This window comes from Etheostoma spectabile, chromosome 4 (assembly GCF_008692095.1).
Source record: "Etheostoma spectabile isolate EspeVRDwgs_2016 chromosome 4, UIUC_Espe_1.0, whole genome shotgun sequence".
Lineage (NCBI taxonomy): Eukaryota > Metazoa > Chordata > Actinopteri > Perciformes > Percidae > Etheostoma > Etheostoma spectabile.
This window is the reverse complement of record NC_045736.1, coordinates 15,457,674-15,479,338: the sequence shown is the minus strand read 5'-3', so window position 1 is coordinate 15,479,338 and position 21,665 is coordinate 15,457,674. Positions and strand designations below refer to the sequence as shown.

Below are 21,665 nucleotides of genomic sequence, written 5' to 3'. Positions count from 1 at the left end.
CATGTTACAAAAAATACTAATATTCTACAGTCAGTAAATGCAACATTGTTCACCAGGGTCAGCGCTGCGCAGGTCCGTCGCATATGGAGACGTTTTGCCTGTGGGTTTTGCGTCACGTCGTCAACAGAAAGGTTTGCTGCGCCATGTGAGGGTCTCTGAGTCGCGTGCCATCTGGCTATATTATCTGCTCATTTAGGGTGATACAGTCGAAAGTAACTAAGAATTTGAAGCATACTGTATAACAGTATACTGTAAGGGCGCCTCGAGAGCAGCTGATGGCTACACAAACTAAATTCCTCTAAAACTGAAAGATGAATGATGTAAAGGGGGGTTGTTTAGATTAATCATGTGGCGAAGATCTCTGAGCTCAGGCTACAGATGCTTTGGCTGCAGGACTGTTGGACCAAAGGTAACTAAAGGGCAAATAGATTTTGTTGTTGTTTTCAGGGTATCATCTTGGTACAGTAGATGACGCTAACTGTTTTTAGCACATGTGGAAGCAGGCAGCAAAAAACAACAACAACCTTGTTACACTATACATACAAAGGGAAGAGTATGACATTAAGGAGAAATGATCACCAATGCTGCTTGATTAATGATAAATTAAAAACCTACTAAACTTTGAATGCAAGTAAATAAATTCTTCGTAACAACTTGACAACTGAACTTTCAAACAAGTGCAGATATTAACACGCTTTTATTCATTTATTTAGTTATTGAGCAATGTATTTGTGGATGTGCATTTACATTTGAGTGGATTTAAGATCTGTATTAATAAGTGTATTTTGCAAGTTGTCTTACAGAATATGGGTCTGGCAGTGGCAGCACAGTTTCAAATTGTTTCTGGACAAAAGGTTAGATTTAATTCAATCTTCAGAATGAACAAACCTGGTTAAATAATCACATCAACAGACCCAGACGCACCATTTGCATACAGTACATGAGAGTCAGATTTTTAGAATCACCTCTCAGTAGCATGTAGTCTCGTACCGAATTGCATTAGATTGTGAAGGTATTTCTAATAATCTCACATAACTCGTTTGATCTGAAACTTTCAAATTTGACTCATCAGCATCACTTCAATTGTGATTGGGATTCCCTCCGAGGGGGAGTGACAAGGGAAAGTCAACAAGTGCCTGTGGAATGTTATTTAGAATCTCTCTGTGATCTTTTAGGGACTTTGGAGCTCTCATGCAGTGCATTCAGGCAGCGCTCCAGCCTTACCTGCAGGAGGTATCACTGCACTTGAAGCGGTGAATTTATGGAAGAGACACTTTGCAGAGAGAGGTGTGACGGAGCCGGACCACTCTAGCCATTACATCATTGCTCATCTGTTTGGGGCAAAAACTGTGAGTGGAAATTTGCTGAGCTCATTGCCTGACATAATGCTGTAATAGCCACATTCACCTGTTTTTACAGGCTGTTTCTTTCTCTAGCTAGAAAGTCTTGATCAGAGGAGGTTAACAGAGTTTCTCAGTCCAGAAAAAACTGAGCAGATGTGGAAGCTCTGCTCTAGACGCCTATCCAGGTACATCCAGTACATTTTTGTATAAATATGCATTCAAATTTATTTATTTTTTCTGAGAATACTCATAAATGTTTGTGTTTGGTGCAGAATGCCTGTGCAGTATGTGATTGAGGAGTGGGACTTCAGAGATCTGACACTGAAGATGAGACCTCCCGTGTTCATACCAAGACCTGAAACCGAGGTTTGACCGATGAAAAAACAGGCCACACATGCGTACAATGTACTGTGAAATTCCAATGATCCACCATACATGACCAGAGTAGTGTTTTTTCTGTGTTGGTGCAGGAGTTGGTTGAACTCATGCTCACTGATCTGGAGATGAAGCTGGGGACTGGAGTCGGTGCAGACGCCCAGCAAACATGCTTGGAAGTGGGATGTGGCTCCGGTGCCATTTCTCTTAGTCTGCTGACAAGTCTGCCTCAGGTGGGGTTTGTGATAATTGTAAGAAATAGATTTTTAGCCACACTAGCGGCACGTGCCTAGGAATAGCAGTGTCCATCAGTCTACCACTTTGAATCAGGCTGAAATATCTCAAAAACTTGAATTTTGGTACAGACATTCAGATTTCCAATATGATAAAGCCAGATTACAAAGGTGGTCCCCTGAATTTTCCTCCAGCACCAGGTCAAAGTTGCCACTTTTCACTATTGTATCTCAACATCTGATAGCTGTATTGGCAGCACATTTTGTATTCATGGTCCCCAGATGACATATCCAAATGAGTTTGGTGTTCCTGACTTTTCATCTAGTGACACCATGACGTTTACATTAGTGGTTTGGAGTAAAAAACAATGTTCTCTTCAGGATGAATCTGAATAACGTTGGTGTTCCCCTAGAGAAGCAAGCAAGCAGCCTCTTGTTTACATTCAACATAGCAGCCACCGAAGCGCACGGTTGATGTCGCTGTCGCTTCTAAATCACCTGGATCGTTCTGATTGGTTGAAGGACTATCCATCCAATGCTTAATCTCAAATCTATTGAGCTTGGCTTGGTCTGGTGATAGCCAGACTACTATTATGGATTAGTCTACTTTTTTATATGCACTTCTGGGTCCTGTAACAGGTTGTTTTGGAAACAGCTGATGATGGTCATGTGCCAGTTTTGACATTTTAAAGACTAAATGATTCAGTGCTTCATAGAACAGCAGAACATAATAAGTAGCAGCTGTAAAAGTAAAATACACTATTGTCTCCACATCACAAAGCACATATTGTCAACATACAATATACTATCCTGTCATAAGGTTGACTGTGTCTGTTTATTTTTCTTTCTCTACTGCTAGCATATCGTAAAGTTGTAAAAAATGTCTTGACTTTCTGATGCAGACAAAAAGTTTATTTTCCCTAAGGTAGTTGTATCCAAAAAGTAAACAGCACTTTTATTGCTGTTTTTGTTTTTCTTACACTAGCTCAAAGCCATTGCCCTGGATCAAAGCCAAGATGCAGTGGATTTAACTGGGGAGAATGCGTTAAGGTAATTGCAATAGCACACGTGAGCAAGTTGTAAAGGTTCTTTTGTTGTGTTTAATGTTTTTTATTAGGGGGCATGTAGACTAAAAAAGCAATTGAGCACGAGGATAACGCGTCTGCTCACCGTGCCGCCATAACCGGAAGTCCCGGGGCATGTAGACTAATTCATAAAATCTGATGAAGGATCTTTCTCTGCAGGTTTGGGCTTCAGGACAGATTACAGATTCATCATATAGATGTAATGAAAGGTAAGGGAAAGCAAAGCATTTTACTTATTAAAAAACACAGCTGAACATACTGCTGATAAAAAAAGTTTGAATTTGTGATTTGTCAGATGCAGAAACTCTGTTGAGCCTCTGTAGCGATGTCTCAGCTTTGGTCAGTAACCCCCCATACCTGTTCTCAGAGGATATGACGACGTTGGAACCTGAAATATTTCAGTGACTAAGTGACACATTCAGCCTCTCTCAGTTCCTTTGGTTCAATGCTAGACTGCATTTCATTGTCTCAGTACCTGTATTGTGAAAATGTTGAATCAAATCTAACATAGCCTGTTGCCTAAGACAGATAGCGGTAACTAAAGAGAAGCTGAAGTTTAGAAAAAAGGATTTAAAGTTTTCATCATAACTGTGTAGCAGATGGATGTGTTTGTATTTGATAATATGACTTAACCACACCAAATCATGATTTCACTAGAGCTGAGATGGCAGTCACTGCTACTTTTTTTATTCTTTATTAGCAGACTTAGCTACTACCTTATTTATGTTGGATACCAAACTAAATTACTAAATTAATCTTAGATTAGTTAATCAATATCTATATGTTTCAATTTCAGAAAACAGGGAAATGTGGGAAAACTAAATTTAGCTTTAGCCAAGGTTAGCTGTCACTTCCCGTAAGTCGAGTGCAGATTTGAGTCGCGCATGCGTCACTTTGCGACAAGTAGCCTACAAGATGCTAACGAGTGAATTCTGTAATGTCAATACAGTAAAAATGGACCTACTTAACAAAGTTCACTCACTGCTGGATACAAGTTGGCATCAAACACAACAAAGCTTGTCAATTGAATGGCGTTTTGAGCTAACATTAGCAATCAAACAACTATAGATAGCTAAAGCATTTTTGAAATGATTCCCATCTTCTGTTAATGTTTGTAATGGGAAAACTTTTTTTCATGGATTTCACAAATGTCAGTATGACACGTTATGCTGTAAACCGTTTAAATCTGAGCATGCGCAACTCAAATCTGCACTCGACTTACATCGGGGAGTGACATTAGCCATGACTTTCTCACTTGCTAGCTTTAGGCGCATTGTGTTCAAATCATTTTTGGGGACTGAATTAACTGTTCAGACTGTGCCCATCGTTTAAAAAAACCTTATTCTAAAAAGGTATGCGAAACACGCTATAAACCAGTCTGATATGGTTTGTGCATTTGACTAACACATACATCATTGGCCTCGGCATGCCTACAGTGATTAGTGCTTCAAGTGACACCTGTAGAACTTTTCCCGCTTCTGCCCTACAAAGTTGAAGCGGACTGCCATACACTTACTATGAGGCAAGTTGTGGCCAAAATCCTCCGTGGGCGCATCGTGAGTCGATTATGGACATGTTTAAGGATTTCTGCTTCACTGTGTATGTTGGACGCAAGAAACGTTTCTAGTGTCCTTTAAAACCATTGTTCATAAAATTGTATCAAAACGTTATACAGCTCAGATCGGGGTTTTGACAAATGCATAACTACTATTTGGCTTTGACAAATACAGTGAATATGTGTTAGTGACCTGAATTTCGCTTCGGTTGCCACACTTGGAAGGGAATGTCCATTAAATTATACAACATTTGCAATCGAGTGATTAGTGTCCTGTAGATTTATTTTGTAAAGGACATTCCTTCAACTTATGAGTTGGGATCCGAGGGTCCAAAGTTCTAGGCTGCTTTAACCATTTCATCACCATGTAATACTGTTAACATGCTAAAGGGGTTTGAACAAATGCATAATCTACTAATATGTTGACAAAAATGAAATGTATGTACTGAATTTGTTTCAGAGTTCAAACTTTTGAAAATGCATAAAATGTATAAAACCAATTTGCATCAGTGCATTAGCTGTCCTTAGATTTTTTTCTTTTTTTAAATGTGACATTACATTTAAGGTATTTAATTGAGTTTGGGATTACTGTGTGTCCAGATTTGAAGACCATGCTGCTTTAGATGGAGGTAAAGATGGCCTAAAAGTGATCAAACAGATTTTGACTCTGGCTCCACAGATCCTATCAAACCATGGGTAAGGAACCACACTACACACACACACCACACACACACACACACACACACACACACACACACCACTTGGGTTTAATTCCTAACAGCGGCAATGGCTTCTCAGAAGAACAGCATGTTCGGAAAAGCATGTATCGTGTTGCCTTTTTTAATAAGTTAAGCTTTTTAATAGACCCAGTGAATACAGTTTGAGACATTAGCCACTGCTCTCATCTCAGGGTTGCTTTTGATAATTCTGTCCTGTTGATAATACATTTTTTAAAATCAATTTTGTGATCTCTTTCTGATGAATTAAAGCCGTGTTTACTTGGAGGTGGACCCCAGACACCCCCTGCTCATTCAGCACTGGGTGGAGGAAAATGTGCAAGAGATGCATTATGTGGAGACACGACACGACATCAACGGCAGGTCTGTCCAGAGAGCCTCTCAGTCTCTATGTCTCTCACTAAATCATTTTGTCATCATTTAACTGTAACTAAATGACTAAATAACTAAGTGTTCCTTTTTTTAGCCCATCACATTTTATCAAAAGGCATACGCTGTTCAAATCTAAACTTGTTTACAAAATTAGGCTTGATACACCCCTGCTTTGTGCTTCTTTTGCATTTCACATCCAGATTCAGAGTATTTGTTTTGGTTTCTTAGGCCACGGTTCTGCATCCTTCGTAAAGAGAAGTCAAACAAGGAACACAAGCTGGATTTGGATTGAGAAGCTGAGATCCTATTACACTAGCTTTAGCCTATGTCACCACAGCCTCAGCTCCCCTACCCCCACTGAGCCGCCCAGCACGCGTTCACATTGATTGGATCACTCAAAATTGAGAATTTGTAGAAGCTCAAATCATTTTCATGTTACTATTGCACTTTTAATCTGCTAATGGTTGTGGTTGTGTTTTCACAAAATAGCAAATGTGTGCGAGATGGCAATAAAGCAGGCTCAAAGCTGAAGGTAATTACCGAGACTTTTCTTAGAACCCTCCCTCTCAGAATCTCACCCTCCTCCCAGGAAGCATTCAGTAGTTCTGTGAATCTGCTGATGAACAGTCCTCCCCTTCGCTTGTTCACTCGCTGACTCAGATGCAGGCTGTACGCATTGTTGAGCATAAAACATGAACGCAGGCACACACACACACACACACACACACAATGTGGCCTTTACTTCCTCTCACAATCTTCGTCCCTCACACACTTAAAGCTCAAAGGCCACAAATTATTTGTGTTTCAAAGGTGATTTGAAGTTGAAAATATTTCGTAACAACTGTACCCTGAGTAATACTGGCATTTTAAGAGAAATTGATTGAAAGGACAGCAAGTTAGTCTCTAATTGGTTATTTTAATAGAAAATGTACATATGTAAAAGGTAGAAAAAATGTTTTACTGAGAAAAATAAAAAGGCGCAAAAGATGTCTCAATGGAATCAGCGTACTTCTTAGAAACAATATGTACATCCAGAACTGATGAGGTTAAAACAGACATCGACAATTTCCACATCCTTCGGAAAATAAGGGATTACAGTACTGAGGGTTGCTCACAAGTCGTCTATTTCTTCACCACCCAGTCCTCAAAAAAGTCTGAAACCAGGCACATCAGAGTTAACTGAATTTGTACATTTTTCATCAGCATGCAACAGCATGACCCTGTGCCCAGTATACTCGTGACTGGCCTCCAACTGCTGGAGCAGCCATGTCATTTACAGGCACAAAGGACCTGTTTGACAGTTTTTTTTTTGACCCATCATACCTTGAAGGGATAGTTCTGTATGTAACGCAGCAGAGGCCTTGGGAGTGGTAGCTGGTCGGGGCAGTCAGAGTGCCTGTTAATGACCAGGCGTGTGAGGTGCTGTAAGGAGGGGAGACCCTGGGGCTTGTACACAGGCCGCTTCAGTTTTAACACCACAGATGTCTCCTGAATTGTCTGCTGAGAGGGTTTAGAAGGGGTCTCCTCCACCACCTTACCCTCCTCTGCTTTCCTCTCTGGTCCCATGTAGTGCTGCACCAAGCTGGGTACATTGGGAAAGGACGACAGGCTGGGCCGGGCTGGGGAGCTTGAGTCCAGCAAAAACTGTGCGCCGCTGTACTGGATCCGTATACTGGTGGGGCCGCGTGCAGTCCTGACCGAGAGGGTCAGCATGTACAGAGGGTGACTGCTGTCTCGTACCAAAAAAGCTCCTTCAGATGCCTCTTGAAGTGCAGCATGGGCCTGAGCCGCAGTTACAGCTCCCCAGTACCATTCTAAACACACAGATTCCTAAATATTAGTCACTCTGAACAGTCTAAACACTCTTTTTTTTACTGTCCTGTATGTTGCTGGATTTTACAATTAACAGTTCGAAATTAAGTAATTTTAAAAAAATCTCTTAGAATGGAAAGATAAAATGTGCCAAACATTATTTGTGGGTGTGAATGTGAAACAATTAAAATGCTGTACCTGAATTTTCCAGATAGCAGAAGTTGCTGGCAATCGCCCGCAGGTCCTTTGTAGGGTCCCATAGCGGAGGGGTGCTTTGAAGGCAAGGGGTAGGAGGTACAGTTCCTGCCCGCATGCCCCGTGGGGCTTCGGTGGATGGAGCTGCGGGCAGAGGAGCTCTGGGACTGAAAATAAGATAAAAAATATATTTAAAAACACACACACACACAACGGTTACAGTAGGCATTCCCCTTCCATATTAGTTTTTCTCAATCGATTTGGCACATTTACTGAAACTAACTTACAATTGTCAAAACTCTAAGTACAATCCTCACCCCACTATGCGACTTACAAAAGGTGATCACCAAATAAAAAGAATGAACTTGTTTCAAATGATAATAAATTCATCAGTGAGTACATCATTGCCATCAAAACAAAAGGTTTATTTGTCATTGCTTTGACCAAGACAGTCAAAATGAAAAGACATCTTGTCAAATAACAGTGGACACTCAAAGTGCGATAGAAGCTGCGTAATATTGCCCAGTTGTTAACAGTGTACATTGAGGCAACTGAATAGTATTAATGTCAGCCATGGCACACACTATACTTTCAACAGAACATTTATTTCTCATTTTATGTACACACCAGCCAACTGCAAATATATAAAGAACGCTTGTACAAAAACAACAACATACACAACACCAAAATTATCAGGAACGGCTGTACAATGTCTGCAAGAAAAAAGAAAATATGCATTCTCCGACCAGCCTCTGTCAGACTTGATGGTTGGTTATATGATCTAAAATCGTTGCCTATATCTCATTTGATAGGTCTCTGTGCCTTCTGCCTGACTCTGGCTCCCTTGTCCTGTGTGCCCCCATCTCCATACCCCCCCACTCTCAAATGCCCCTTGTTCTTACACAGGCGGGATCTTGCCACTATCCGTCTCCTGCATGTTCCATATTCCACAGCTGTAAAATCCACTCTTACCCTTTTAGTATAAATGTGTTGAAAATTACGAGGTGAAACTAAAAGATTGGACGGTATTTGCGTTTGATGCTCTAATTTGTGAGGAAATTGAATTTTTCCCCGTTTAGCCTAAATCTATCCATCTGACAACTTTAACAACAATACCACATAACTTATGTATGTTTTTTATATATATATATATATATGTGATAGGTTATTGGGATTGTTGGTTGCGCTTTTTAGCACGTACACAATGAACATGTATGTAGTTGCATTTGAGAGTAATATGATTCAACAGTAAATTAATGCAAACTGTTTTGATCTGCAAAGCTTATTCTGTACATTTTGTGCCAAAGCAATTATAAAATGACATGTCATGTAAACAACTGACCTAATTTTCATATATATAGTCATATAGGCTTTTTTGACAAAGTCGTATTTATGATTTTAGAATCAATTTTTATTTTATTCTGATTTTGTAACATATTTTGTGTTAACTTGAGCTTTGTCAGACACTCAGTCAGCCTTTCTTGGTTAAATAAAAAAGTAGGCTGTATAATTAGGCTACTGGCCTACTATTACTAACCTATAAAGAAGTTTATGAATTTTTATAATTAACAGGCCTTTGCATTTGGAATTGGTAGACTTGAGTAAGAGGCAGTCGGGGAAAAACGTATAATTAACACTCATTTTAAGACTTTAGGTATGACTTAACGCTATCAGTAACACCTACATTAGTTCTACAGATTTACATAAAGTATAGTTTACATATGTTCTTAACACAGACGATAAAAGAGAAAACGCAGAAACAAAGAAAAGTAGACTCACCCTGGTAAACAAAGAATCATGCTAATACTTGAATCCTCAGGGCTATAAGATCCGACCAGTAGGTTATTTCTTCTCCGGAAAATAACGAAAACATATAATAACTGAGTTCTGTCTAAAATAAAAAAATAAATAAAAAAAAAACACCTTTACGAGAAAATAAACTTCAACATCGGTAAGATATGACTATAAAGAGCTCCGTGTATCCAGAAAGGGTCTGGTCCTGTAGTTGATGAACACTGGATCTAAACGTTCAGTTAAAAATTAAAAAAAAAAAAAACAACTGAATTTAAAACATAAAATTCTCCGTAGCAGCGGGTTGGAGTGGGTTGTCACCAGAATGGGATCCAAATGTGCGAAGGACAGAGTGTAAAGGCTTGGCTTTTAAAAATTACCGTTTCCTAGAAGTCTATTCTGAGAACAGCACCGGCGGCTCTGACGTCACACTGGCCGCACCAACCATTCTGCTCCAACCGCTGCCCGTTGTCTCGCTCTGTGACAGGCAGCTTTAGCAGTTTCTGCTGATAAAAGCAAAAAAATGTTGTTTTTTTTAACGTTTATTTCTTAGGATAACGCCGTGTCAAAACGTGTCATTTTGTTTCGGCCTATGTGTCACGACTTATCTCTCTCCCGTTTTTACCCACCGGCTCCTGCCTTCGCCGAACCGGCTCACACTCCCAGGAATCGCGCGGCAGCTTCTCCCTATTCACTTTCCAGGAATAATTGCAGGGGTTGACTCCGCCCCGCCGGGCGGCCCTGACAGAGCCTTCTTTCTGGGAATTCACCGCCTCGACATTAAAGATAATAGGAATGCGCACAGGCTGTTTCCAGTAATATAGATTCCCCTCGATCCTGGTGGAAAAACACGGCGAGAGAGTTTCTCGGAGGTTTTTTCTCGGAGTAGCCTAATTACGCTCGAGAAAGCAAGTTGTCACTGTGGCAAACTATAAAACGGGTTAACTCGACTGTTGGACTAGAGAAAAAGCCATTTTGCTCACGGTTTGTTCCACATTCTGCCCAGGTTTTTTTTTTATAGGCTTGGATGAGGCTTGATTTGTTAAACCATGTGTTTCCAATAGATGTCTGAGGTTGAGAATGTAAACTATATATTTCTGCTCAATAACCTCTTCTGGCATGTCTTTATAGTGAATCTATCAAATATTTCCACATAAGCTCAATATTTTTTGTAGCTTAGGCCTACTCAAACCCACTAGATTCAGGCCAAACAAGGGCTGCTGAGTAATGGGCTAGCCAACTGATGCTGGAGCTTCACACACAACTGTTTAAGTTTTCAAAATGTTCATTTATTAATTTATTATTAACAAAAGTCTGAGCCAGGTCTCTCTCACATTCACACACACACACACACACACACACACACACACACACACACACACACACACACAATGGTAGGAAACAAAGCAAGACATGAAACTATTCTGTATCATAAATTATAATCATAGCCAGAAGAGCCTGCTGATCCCAACATCTCAACCTTTCTAAGAAATCCTGATCCCATGTCCTTTTTTTCTAAGAAGTCTTGTGGACTTTTATCTATCCCTGCTGGATGCAGTTGGACAAATATGCTTTTTTTAGGTTCAGTACAAAATAAAGTAGCCTACACCACAATTATTTGTGTAACCCTTATTTTCTTTTTATTCAATTCATTATTCTATAACCAGATTGTCTCTTTTGCTAAACATAACCAAACTGGCAGCAGGGATAATTTCCATCAATTACATTAAATACATTCCTCATAAGGATTGTTTGAATGAGGTTTTTAAATGCCTGATACAATGGCAGCCGTTCTAACTTAACTCGGTCTCTGGGTGTAGAATATGAAAAGGCATTTTCCCCCCCAAAAAAAGAGGAAAATCCAGGGACAGAAAAGATTATCTAGTTTGGTAATACACTGGACGAGGTAAAGGCAGGGAAATTACCAAGAATTTGAAGGAAAAAAAGGAACTGTATGGGTCTTCCTAGCTCTGTATTCCCCTTGAAGTCTATTTTTTACACATGAGCATAGGCCTACATCATTTTCCGTTTTGGAGTGACTATTTTGCATTTGGACAAAGGCTAAATATTTTTATTCCAAATTCATCCACCACTATTGTTTTTGTTAATGGATTTCTCTACAGAAAACTTGAAAATAGCAAAGAAATGTGACGTCTTGTTTTAGCCGATTCATTGTCTTATTATATTCATATTCAGTGTTTTATCATGCAAGATAAGGAAAAGCAGTTAATGTTCGCATTACCTGGAACCAGGGAAATCTTTACTTTAAAAATCTCTTGAATGATCAATCGATTATCAGTAGTTGCCGATTTATTATCTGCCGATGCACTAATGGGGCAATTGACTAATCTTTTCAGCTCTTGTTTGGACTTTGGGAACTGCAGTTGTGAGGTGCATTTCCAATGTGCCCTTGCATTAAAAAAGCAGCTGTTCTCAGCTTGACGTCTCTCATGTCAAAACATTTTCCCCGATAAAAGGTTTAGTGTTTTGCTTTATTATAAAATGCACCACACAAGTGTGTGGTGCGTTCCTTTTTTAACATTTTCAAATTACAAAAACACTCCATTCTTGGATTTGAATAAGCACTGTTACACTAGAGGCAAACAAAGGCAGTCATGACATTAACTAATTTTTGTTAGGACAACTTTCTGCTTTTTCTGCAAGGCAATGTCAGGGAAAAGTAAGTGGACTAGACAGCATTTATTTGGTTCAGGAAAGCCTCTTATTCTCTGTGTGGAGGTATAGAAACACATGTTGTGTACCAATCAGAGGCAGTATAACAACCAACAGGGCTGTCAACAGGGGACTAGGTCAGATGTCTCGGGGCCTGGGTCAAGCGAGGGCACTCTGACCTTTATATATATATATATACTGTATATATAAATGATTTGTTTTTTGGGGTTATTTTGTTCACTTTCAGAGGAATGGATGTCAGCTGTAATTATAATGGGAATCTGCCATCACACTGAAATTTTGGAACACTATACCATCAGCTGTCTCACCACCATCTCTGTGCACAAATTAATTTTAATTATTTTTTAATTATTTTCTGTTGTGATTAACTCCATTTCCGTTCTGCAATGGAATGCAGGACCATAGTGCCTCTCAACACCATACGTAACGTTTCCTGTGTAATCCTGCCGTACACCCAGAACGTATTAAGAATTAGTAAGTGGATTGATGTTTGGCACACAATGAATAACTGTTGCCCTCTTCCAATAAGAATAAAAGAAAAAAACGTTTTTTCCAGAGGATTCTGAGAAAAACTTTAATTACCTGGAATCAGCAACATAAATCCTTCCATTGTTTGTAAGTGGAAAAAAACCTTATTCGTCAGCAGAGCTTTGTTCACAGGGAACAGGACCACTGCCAGGGCATGGGATAATTATTCAGGCCGGGAATCTAAGTGCAGTCCAGGCCAATCCCCAAACATTCACAGCGCACTGTAACTTCTTTTTTGTTTACTCTTCATGTTAGCAATATATACTGTGTCCACTTTACCATGTACAATCTATGGCAATTCCGCACTGCTGTAAATTCTATCTTCATAATGTTTAGTTGTTGTTGACATTGTTGGAAATGTGTAAATGTAATTACACCACATATATTCTCATTTATATTGAAGTCACAGTTAAAGGTGGTGGTGTACTATTTTATACATTGAGAGATGTTTCTAATATTTTTGTCGAATCTTCAAATGTCTAAATAAAATGTGAATCAGTGTGATTATCCGCTAACGGGTTTGACACAGATGCTTTTAATTGACTTCTACGCATGACATGGTTTTGAATAACCATGTTTCCTTGCTGCTTCCCACCTATTATGTCCTTTAAGTTAAGCACTGTCATAAATTTGTAGCAATCTGGAAAACCTGCAGCCTGAACTATTTCAGCAGACAGCTTGGGTGTCCTGTTTTGGGGATTTAGATGTTTTATTTGATTTAAATATTGGATTGGATCATGTTTGTAATGCAAATTGTAAAAAATAAATAAAACACCACTGCTGTGTCATGCACACCCCATTGACCGGACATCATAAATCTGTGATAAACATTGTGGTTTGGTTATGTACCTATTGAAATGTGGAAATTTTAGGGTGTGCATGGGCTTAGAACATTATGATGGAAGTATATGATGTCCATTTTGGTTTGATACCATTTTTTTAAAGAGATTTGTTGTACAATTTTACCATTTTTTACAACTCAAGAATTGATAAAAGCAGTCAAAATACCACATTAAGACACCAAGATGTTAAGGAACCCCATACAAGAACCCATGCCATGTTGGAGCATTATTTAGCCACCTTTCAGACAAAGCTGGCATGACAAAATAATAAGAAATGCAACTAATTAGCTAAAGATTTCTTAGTCAACCAAGACCCTTATGCTGACTAAGAGAAAGCAGCCCTTCAAGGTGTGGTCACACCATTAGTACCAGTCTGAAAAGCAACCTTGAGTTGGTAGACCAGTTCCTTGCAGGCTTTGCAGAAAAGTGGAAGAAGTTTACAATATCTACACAGTTAACAGCTGAGTTAACCTCCAAAGTAACTTGGAAAAGTGGTTCTGCATTAAAATAGTAGGTACAAGTTATGAGAAGTGATCTTCGTATAGAAGAATCTTGATTTGTTGTTTGATGATGTAACCATTGTTGCAAATTTGTATTGTAGACTACACCGCTGGAACAAGAGGGTGAGAGGGTGTCGTCTGGATGCCTGAATGTAGGCTACAGCTGTTGGTCTAATTCAAAACCTCTTTAAAGGGAAACTGAATTATTATCCCATGTTTATCTCAACATAACAGGCCACAAACAAGTCCATCCTATCCATGTAGAATATTCACAGATGTGTAACAGGATGCATTTCCATGCATTAAACCTTGCATGCTGAATAAACATACACAAATCTGAACCAAGAAGGTCCAATACCACAGTAAAAACATTTATTTGGAATTTCCTTTTGTATTGTCTTACAAACATTGTTAATACAAAACTTGTATTGAAGGCCAGACATGAGAACTGAAACATCTGACTAAGCATTTACAATTCATTACAAGTATATTATACTGCAGATCTAATTCTAAGTATGGAAGAACCAGACAGATTAGCTTCACAACAACAAGGCCATCTGTCTGGCTTTTAGCCTTTTTTTATTTATTTATTTTTTAATGGAGGAAGTTATCAATAAACATGGAGTAATTTTTGTTATGTTTACTTTGATATGTTATGTCTTTATGTTTGCTTTTGGGAGACACAGATCATTTATCAGCAAATTCTTTTCAAAAACAACTTAGTTACACAGCACAAGTGTGTCTTTACACAAACAGCAGATGAAATCCATCACTGTGCTCGTTCCCCTGGGCCTGACAAGGTGTTAGTTAGTCAGGTCTGGGGAAATGGGGAAGTTTGGATCTGCAGACTGGACTACGGGAGAAATGTGTCCACCTCTAGCTGTCCTGTATGGTCTCTCCTGTCCCCTTAATGAGGCGCTTGTGTCCCCTTTTTCCTGCAGGGCCGCGGGGCTTAGCGAAGGCCTGTTTGTGAGCATGCTGCTTGGGATGGACCTCGTCGTACAGAAACTCCTCAGTCAGTTCATCTCCGTTATCAATCTCCAACTGTACATAGATGAAAAGAAAGGAAAGGAAAAAGCATGCAGGTTGATGAAACGTAGTACTCAGTATTTTTACGCTGAACATGAATCCCATTTATCAGTCAGCTTGAGGTCGTGCATAGAACCAGGGTTGAAACTGGTGTTATATAATTTTCTATCCCAACATCCATTTTTTTACCTTTTTAGCAATTTCTAAATAGTAATCTTTCTCCACGCCCTCCAGTAGTCGACTCTTGCAGCTGGAATACAACATCCGCTCCTTAATGCTACAGCTGTATCCTGGCATGGAGTATATGAACACTGCAGACAGGTCACAAAAGACAAAGTCGATTTATGAGAATTATAAGTAAATGTTGGCATTAATATGTTGATGGTGTACTGTAGATCAGTGGTTTTAAACCTGGGGAAAAAACTCCCAAAAAGGGTCCCATGATTAATCTGGAGGTTGACGAGAAATACTAGAAAACATTCTGTGAAATACTGGATACTCTAACCTCTTTGGGCCTATACAAATTCTTGAAATGAAACAATGAGATAAGGAAAATCAATATTTGGAACTGCTCACAGCCCGTCCACAACAAGGCCACAAACAGACACAACCAACTATTGCTAAATTTCAAGGGGTCACTAGCCAAAACGGTTATTTTCTCTCTGTCTCTCTCTCTCTCGTACAGATGTGAAAAGAAGAGGATTATCAGAGGGAATCAGTGACATACCGACAGATTCCAGGTAGTCTCCTTCATGGGAGTGTTTGTAAAGAAAGAAGTGGTATCTGGGAGTGTCTTTGGGAACTCTGCGGGGCAATTCACGAGTTTCTGTTGGGTTTGAATGGACCAGCTCAATTGTCTCCTTCTCTACATCCAACCTCTGAAACACAGTAATAAGGCACAGTAAACAAGAAGCGTTTTCTCAAAGTAAAACATCAGAAGTTCAACATATTAACACTGACACCAAACTGCTTCTGATTGTTTAATTTTTGTTAAACAATCACATTTATGTTAACTCACCAGTTGTATGTAGTTGATGCGTTTTTGGGCAAGTTGCTTCAGGGCTCTTTTGGCTGTCTCCTGTAGTGGGAATGCAAGGCCCTGAAGAGTCTGCTGCTTACTCTCCACACTGATCTCTGTCTTCACCTGCAGGGGGCAGCAATCACACACACACACACACACACACACACACACACACACACACACACACACACACACACACACACACCACACACACACACACACACACACCACACACACACACACACACACACACACACACATCTTGACTAAGCCTCAAACTGAGATCTACAAAATGTTTTATGGGATAATATAGCTTTACACACTGTACTGTCACTCATTAAAACCAATATACAGAATGTAAGGTTATTTGCTTTTGCTCATTCACCTCAAATTTCAATATCAAATATAAACATGCAGTAAATGATGCATCAACATACCTGTTTAACCCAACCCTAAAAAGAAAATTACAAAAAAAGTTACATTTCCAAAGTAAAATTGTATTACAGACACAAGCAGACGTTGGCAGACGCAACGATGACAGCACTTGTGAGGCGGTTGGACCTCTCACCTCTGTGATTTTGATCCTTTGGAGCTCCTGCTCAGCTAATGTGAGCGGGGCAGGGCCTGAGCAGGATGACACATGATGCTGGTAGCCCAGCAAACAGATGTCCTCCTAATGTTGCAAGCAAAATAAGAGGCCCTTTAGGACAGACACCTCTAACACATGTCATTACAGCAACTCTCTCATAAATGAAATGAATCTGAATATTTCTGACCTCAGCTGTGCCAAACATCTCATACTTCACATGGCCACCGCCAAACTCTTTCTTCACTGTGGCACGGGTGGCAGCGTACAACATCTTTTGTTTCACCTGCAACCATCAGAGGGGAACATGGTAAATATGTACAGTACTGTATGTACAGTGTACTGTTTGTATATACTGTATGTTGCTGTCAGGTGGATAGGCTTTTCAGTAAAGATTGAATATATTCAAGAAGGAATTATTACAATTTTTAGAAACACCCAGTGATGGAAGAAATATCAGATTTTTTACTCAAGTAAATTAAGTGTAAAAAATACTCAATTTACAAGTAAAAGTCCTATGTTCAAAGTCTTACTCTAGTAAAAGTACAAAAGTATAAGCATTAAAATAACAATAATAAAAACACTTACTATGCGAAATGGAGAATTTCTGAATTAGATACATTAAATTACCTGATTAAAATTAGGGATGCATTAAAGTGTGCATAACTTTAATGTTTTAATGTTGCAGCTGGTATAGATGGAAGTAATTTAAATGACTTTAAATACTACTGGGTATCTAAAATAATAGGTCATAAGTTATTAGTTGATTTATATTGTGCATCAAAAATCTTTATGCCGGCAGCAACACACATTTTTATATTCCACCAATTGTAAACACCTTGAAAACAGGACAGAAAAGTTGAATTTAGGATGGTCACCAATCTAAGAACAAGACAAGGTTTTAACACTTCACTGATTTCACCCGTGACCCAGATGACGTCATAACCCTGATAATGTTATCTTAGATTGTAGTATTGTAGTAAGTATTTTACAAACAGGGGGTGTGGGGTTTGAAAGATGCAGGCACTCACCGGTACAGGTGGGGTCCTATGAAAGATGCTATTTGATTTTGACCATTCTTTTGATCACATTTTAGAAATATGTGTGTATGTTGCTTTAGCATGTGGTGCAGAATGAAAAATATGTGGTACGACATACTGGAGACTGATCAGGAGACCACGATATGAAGATCCACTCGTAGCCCTGTGCGTTCTGGGAGTCGAGACGGTATAGGATGTAGCAGGGCTCCTGGTCGTCGAGGAGAGGAAGCAAGAAGTGATCATAATCCTGGTCCCAGCTCTTTTCCGGCTCTCTGAAGGACCCTAGCACCAGCTGCTCTGAAAACCAGACCGCTACTCATTACACACCTCGCCGTCCCTTTATGCAGCATGCCCTTTGCAGAGCACATTGACATGTACAGTAGAAGTTAGACTATAGTCCGCAGTCAAAGAAGAATGATTGACACGTAGTATTATTGCTTATTGAGACAACCATTAATACAATACACAACTTATCTGATTTTTGTAAAAGTGATATCAGTCAAAACTTTACTCTCCATATACCCAAGTCTATTACATTTTTATATCTGTTGACAAAATTATTTTCTTTTTTAAATGCAAATGAGCTACATATTTTAGCTATTTTTTGCTAAAGTGAAGTCATGCTGATTGTGTCTTATTTTAAACTTTTGGACACTTAAAGGCAGTCTTTTCTTTGTTGACCCTATACATGGTGTCTCCCAAGTCTCTCTACATTTTAAGTGCAATATTCATAGTATTCATCGTATTCAAGTACAATACAAACACGTTAGCATGTTTGATGTGGTGGCATTTAAACACAAATTTAAACTCCCAAACTGTTCTACGTTGTACAACAGTGTTGTCAACCTTTATCTTTTTATTTTAGTCAGGCAAACAACCAATTATTTTCATTATTGATTATAATACGGAGTATTTGTTTCCATCAACCAATTAATGGATTGGTATGTAAAACGTCAGAACATCTAGAAAAATGAGTTTTCTTAAGTCCGAGCTGAAACCTTCCCATATATTTGTTTTGTCTGACCAAACAATGTCTAAATTTAAAAAATGAGAAAAGCAGCAATATCTTCACTTTTAAGAAGCTAGAACTTAAAAAAGTGTTGGCCTTTTTGATTGATCCAGAGAATATTTACCAACTGATTGATTAATTGTTTCAACTCCATGGTCTAACACCAGCACAGTACCATCAGTCACCACTTGATGTGTAAATGAGTCTGAAAACCTCAACTTAGAGTCCATGGTGTCTCTCCGTTTGTCTCCATGTGCCGTGAAAGAACGCAAAGACCAATCTTGGAATAATTTCTGACTGACTTGAAAGGATGAGGTTACATCTCTCAAAGGAGTTGAAAAAAACCTTTGTAAGTGTATTCAAACTTTTATAGTTAGGAAATCACAAAACATATTGCTAAAGTCTGATGGCCTTGGGAGGTGCAGGGGATTTCCTGACCATCTCTTGGGGCTTGTTGCTATTCTGAGACACAACACATTCCAGCTCTGCACCCACACATACTTTCCATTAGCTATTCTCTCTTAGTCCCTGTCTTTATGGGTCCATGTTAGTGTCCATGTTAGTATTAAACTGTATGTAAATGACTAACTTCTGTTTTATTTTATTCCAATTTAATACAAAAAAATGTTGAAATCATAAGCTATCACAGTACAGTTTGCTGATAGGAAAACTAAGTGGCATACCAAAGCCAGTGGTGATGAAATCGACCAGAATGATCTTGTTTCTCTTTTGACATTGGAAAAAACATGAGTGTCACTGGGCAGCCGCAAGCAACCGTGTCCCGTCACACGTTGCTTGAAATAGCCAAGTGACGCCCGGAAATATCATAGTGCTTTAGTAGGAAGTAAAACCGGCCTGACACTCTTTCTGCTGGGAGACAGTTGGTCTTTGTAGCAGCAAACTCTTCTCTGTTGACATAAATACTTCAAATATTTGATATGCTAGGCACAATCCACAAAGATAGCCCATGAGTGCATCTATCATGAATCCAATTACAGCGTCAGATTGCAAAACAAGATATAAACACATGAACATAGCAGTCCACCTCCATAATCTGCTACCTAGAGACCTATTGACTTTCTTTCCCATGGACTGCTCTGCTGACACACTGTATGTCTGTTCTCACACAGCTGTCCTCTATTTGTAGAAGTTAGATAGTCTGTAGCAGTGATTAAGCAACATTGTTTTTGGTTTGCAACCCCTTAATACAAAGTCACGTCTTCTTGTGATGAAGCAATTCTTTTTCTCACATGAAAACAATCTCAAAATTAAAAAAAGAATCTTCCATTAGGCCCCAGTTTGTGCATCTCATGTGTTGCCATTATACTCGAGTCACAGAGCAAAGTATTTCTTTCAAACAAACACTTTCTGCTGTTCTGAAGCTATTACCACACTCCTTCTCTCTATCTGGATGATTAAATATTGTGTTTGCTGCACAACAACAATGAATTTAATTTAATTCATACTTTGTTTTTTTTTTTTTACAAAGAAGTTCAACCCAAAGATAACACGTAGGCTTTCCAAATTTCAAAAATGGTACAATGGTATGTTGTTTTGAGCAGCAAACCACATGGTTAGAAGAGTCAAACAACCTTGTGTGTGTGTGTGTTTTTTGTTTTTTTTTTTTTACAAAGATCACCGTTACTTAATTTCTCACAAAAAACCTCTGTGACTCAAATGTTATAAAAAAAACTATAAACTATAAAAAAAACTAAATTGAAGTGATTTCTGGTCATGTAAATAATTTTAGAGGGCTGAAGATGTAAAACTAATTTAACTTGAGAAGGAAAAAGGCATCATCTTATATCAACGGATAATCTTGCATTTTATTATCCCTATCACGATAATCATCTTGTCATCATAGGTTAAGAACAAAGTTCGCAGCTTATTAAAAAGGGACATGACTTGCTTCTTGAGCCAAACGCAAAACACTAAAAAATCTTCTTAATCAACTTATTGAAAGAAAGGAAAACTATGTATACATATTGCTCTTACACAATACTGAATACTTTCACCTCTACAAATCTTTCAAATGAAAATGAATAAATGCTCTTTGATTAAACTGTTCACAACTCATGTCCACATAAAGACCATGTGGAATTAGTGATCACAACTAGACATTTTTAGAGGTCACAAACCAAAAACGTTTGCAACCCCTGTCAGAGAATTCATCCTGGCATTATGAACTTGTTTTCCAAGATAACACTGATTTGTTGAGTGTCAATGTGTCATGTGACATGGTCTGGACAGTTTGCCAACAGATGGTGTGAGATATTCTTTCTCAGATTTGAAGCAATCCACCTACCATAAGATAGAAATGAAACAAGTACTTTAAAAACATTTATCATGGATGATTTATAGCTTACATCCCACTGAGGGCTGACTCATCCCTGTGTTTGACTTTTCCACTGTGCACCATCCTGGATCACTCACCGTCTCGGATGCACACCTTGATGAGACGCAATGCTCCACCTCTTGCCCTGGCCAGGAACTCCCTCAGCTCTGGTGTCACCACTAGTGCAAGAAACATGGCGGTTAAGCAGTCTCTTCCTCCCGCCAAGCACTGTAGCAGGGGTGTTTAGAGACAGATAAAAAGCCACACAGAGGATTGAGCTCCACTGCACCAGGCCCAAATATTCAGTCCAGTCAAGAGACACTTAAGTCCAAACAGAGGAGCCTGTTGAAAAAAAAAACGTCCTTTACTTCAGATGATGTGACCCAGTACAGTTCTGACTGCTGAAAAAGACGATCGCCGAGTGCGTCTGGACTCGTTGAGAGTGTGTGACAGTGTGATAAGGGGCATCGCTAAAGTAACTGGGACAGTATCATGTGCACACAGACTGGGAACCTGATCACCTCTCCCAAATTTAGACTGTCCAGCCCTGGGTACTGGCCTGTGACACCCCCACCACACACCA

At 39.1% G+C, this 21,665-nt stretch overlaps 3 protein-coding genes across 5 annotated transcripts; 1 reads left to right on the top strand and 2 right to left on the bottom strand.

Annotated features, from left to right (window-relative positions):
* The first annotated feature begins 106 nt into the window (after nt 1-106).
* On the top strand, nt 107-7,432 carry hemk1 (HemK methyltransferase family member 1). 3 transcript variants are annotated; one of them, XM_032513905.1, is made up of 12 exons: nt 112-409; nt 793-854; nt 1,176-1,349; nt 1,437-1,528; nt 1,616-1,709; nt 1,814-1,951; nt 2,937-3,001; nt 3,196-3,245; nt 3,332-3,437; nt 5,192-5,287; nt 5,581-5,691; nt 5,929-7,432. In XM_032513905.1, exons 1-12 carry the CDS (start codon nt 379-381, stop codon nt 5,990-5,992), a joined length of 1,083 nt encoding a protein of 360 aa, XP_032369796.1. In that variant the 5' UTR covers nt 112-378; the 3' UTR covers nt 5,993-7,432. The 3 variants fall into 3 exon arrangements, with proteins under 3 accessions (XP_032369797.1, XP_032369798.1, XP_032369796.1); XM_032513906.1 differs by lacking the exon at nt 793-854 and having other exon boundaries at nt 107-409; XM_032513907.1 differs by lacking the exons at nt 3,196-3,245; nt 3,332-3,437 and having other exon boundaries at nt 111-409.
* On the bottom strand, nt 6,928-9,860 carry cisha (cytokine inducible SH2-containing protein a). Its single transcript, XM_032513910.1, has 3 exons — nt 9,487-9,860; nt 7,711-7,874; nt 6,928-7,514 (listed from the first exon to the last, which is right to left on the bottom strand). Exons 1-3 carry the CDS (start codon nt 9,504-9,506, stop codon nt 7,018-7,020), a joined length of 681 nt encoding a protein of 226 aa, XP_032369801.1. The 5' UTR covers nt 9,507-9,860; the 3' UTR covers nt 6,928-7,017.
* A 4,555-nt stretch (nt 9,861-14,415) lies between these two features.
* Nucleotides 14,416-21,628, bottom strand: twf2 (twinfilin actin binding protein 2). The gene is made up of 9 exons (XM_032513908.1): nt 21,181-21,628; nt 17,857-18,035; nt 16,889-16,984; nt 16,681-16,785; nt 16,550-16,564; nt 16,110-16,235; nt 15,819-15,969; nt 15,281-15,402; nt 14,416-15,106 (listed from the first exon to the last, which is right to left on the bottom strand). Exons 1-9 carry the CDS (start codon nt 21,275-21,277, stop codon nt 14,939-14,941), a joined length of 1,059 nt encoding a protein of 352 aa, XP_032369799.1. The 5' UTR covers nt 21,278-21,628; the 3' UTR covers nt 14,416-14,938.
* Between the last annotated feature and the right edge of the window lie 37 nt (nt 21,629-21,665).

Excerpts from the sequence above, each read along its gene's own strand:
- hemk1 (XM_032513905.1), top strand. The coding sequence starts at position 379 with ATGCTTTGGCTGCAGGACTGTTGGACCAAAG. Across the intron at positions 1,952-2,936 it reads TGCTGACAAGTCTGCCTCAG|CTCAAAGCCATTGCCCTGGA; the intron begins GTGGGGTTTGTG and ends TTCTTACACTAG. Across the intron at positions 5,288-5,580 it reads CAGATCCTATCAAACCATGG|CCGTGTTTACTTGGAGGTGG; the intron begins GTAAGGAACCAC and ends GATGAATTAAAG.
- cisha (XM_032513910.1), bottom strand. The coding sequence starts at position 9,506 with ATGATTCTTTGTTTACCAGG. Across the intron at positions 7,875-9,486 it reads ATGATTCTTTGTTTACCAGG|TCCCAGAGCTCCTCTGCCCG; the intron begins GTGAGTCTACTT and ends TCTTATTTTCAG. Across the intron at positions 7,515-7,710 it reads CTGCTATCTGGAAAATTCAG|AATGGTACTGGGGAGCTGTA; the intron begins GTACAGCATTTT and ends CTGTGTGTTTAG.
- twf2 (XM_032513908.1), bottom strand. The coding sequence starts at position 21,277 with ATGTTTCTTGCACTAGTGGTGACACCAGAGCTGAGGGAGTTCCTGGCC. Across the intron at positions 16,985-17,856 it reads GGTCTCCTGATCAGTCTCCA|GTGAAACAAAAGATGTTGTA; the intron begins GTATGTCGTACC and ends TGATGGTTGCAG. Across the intron at positions 15,107-15,280 it reads ATTTAGAAATTGCTAAAAAG|TTGGAGATTGATAACGGAGA; the intron begins GTAAAAAAATGG and ends ATCTATGTACAG.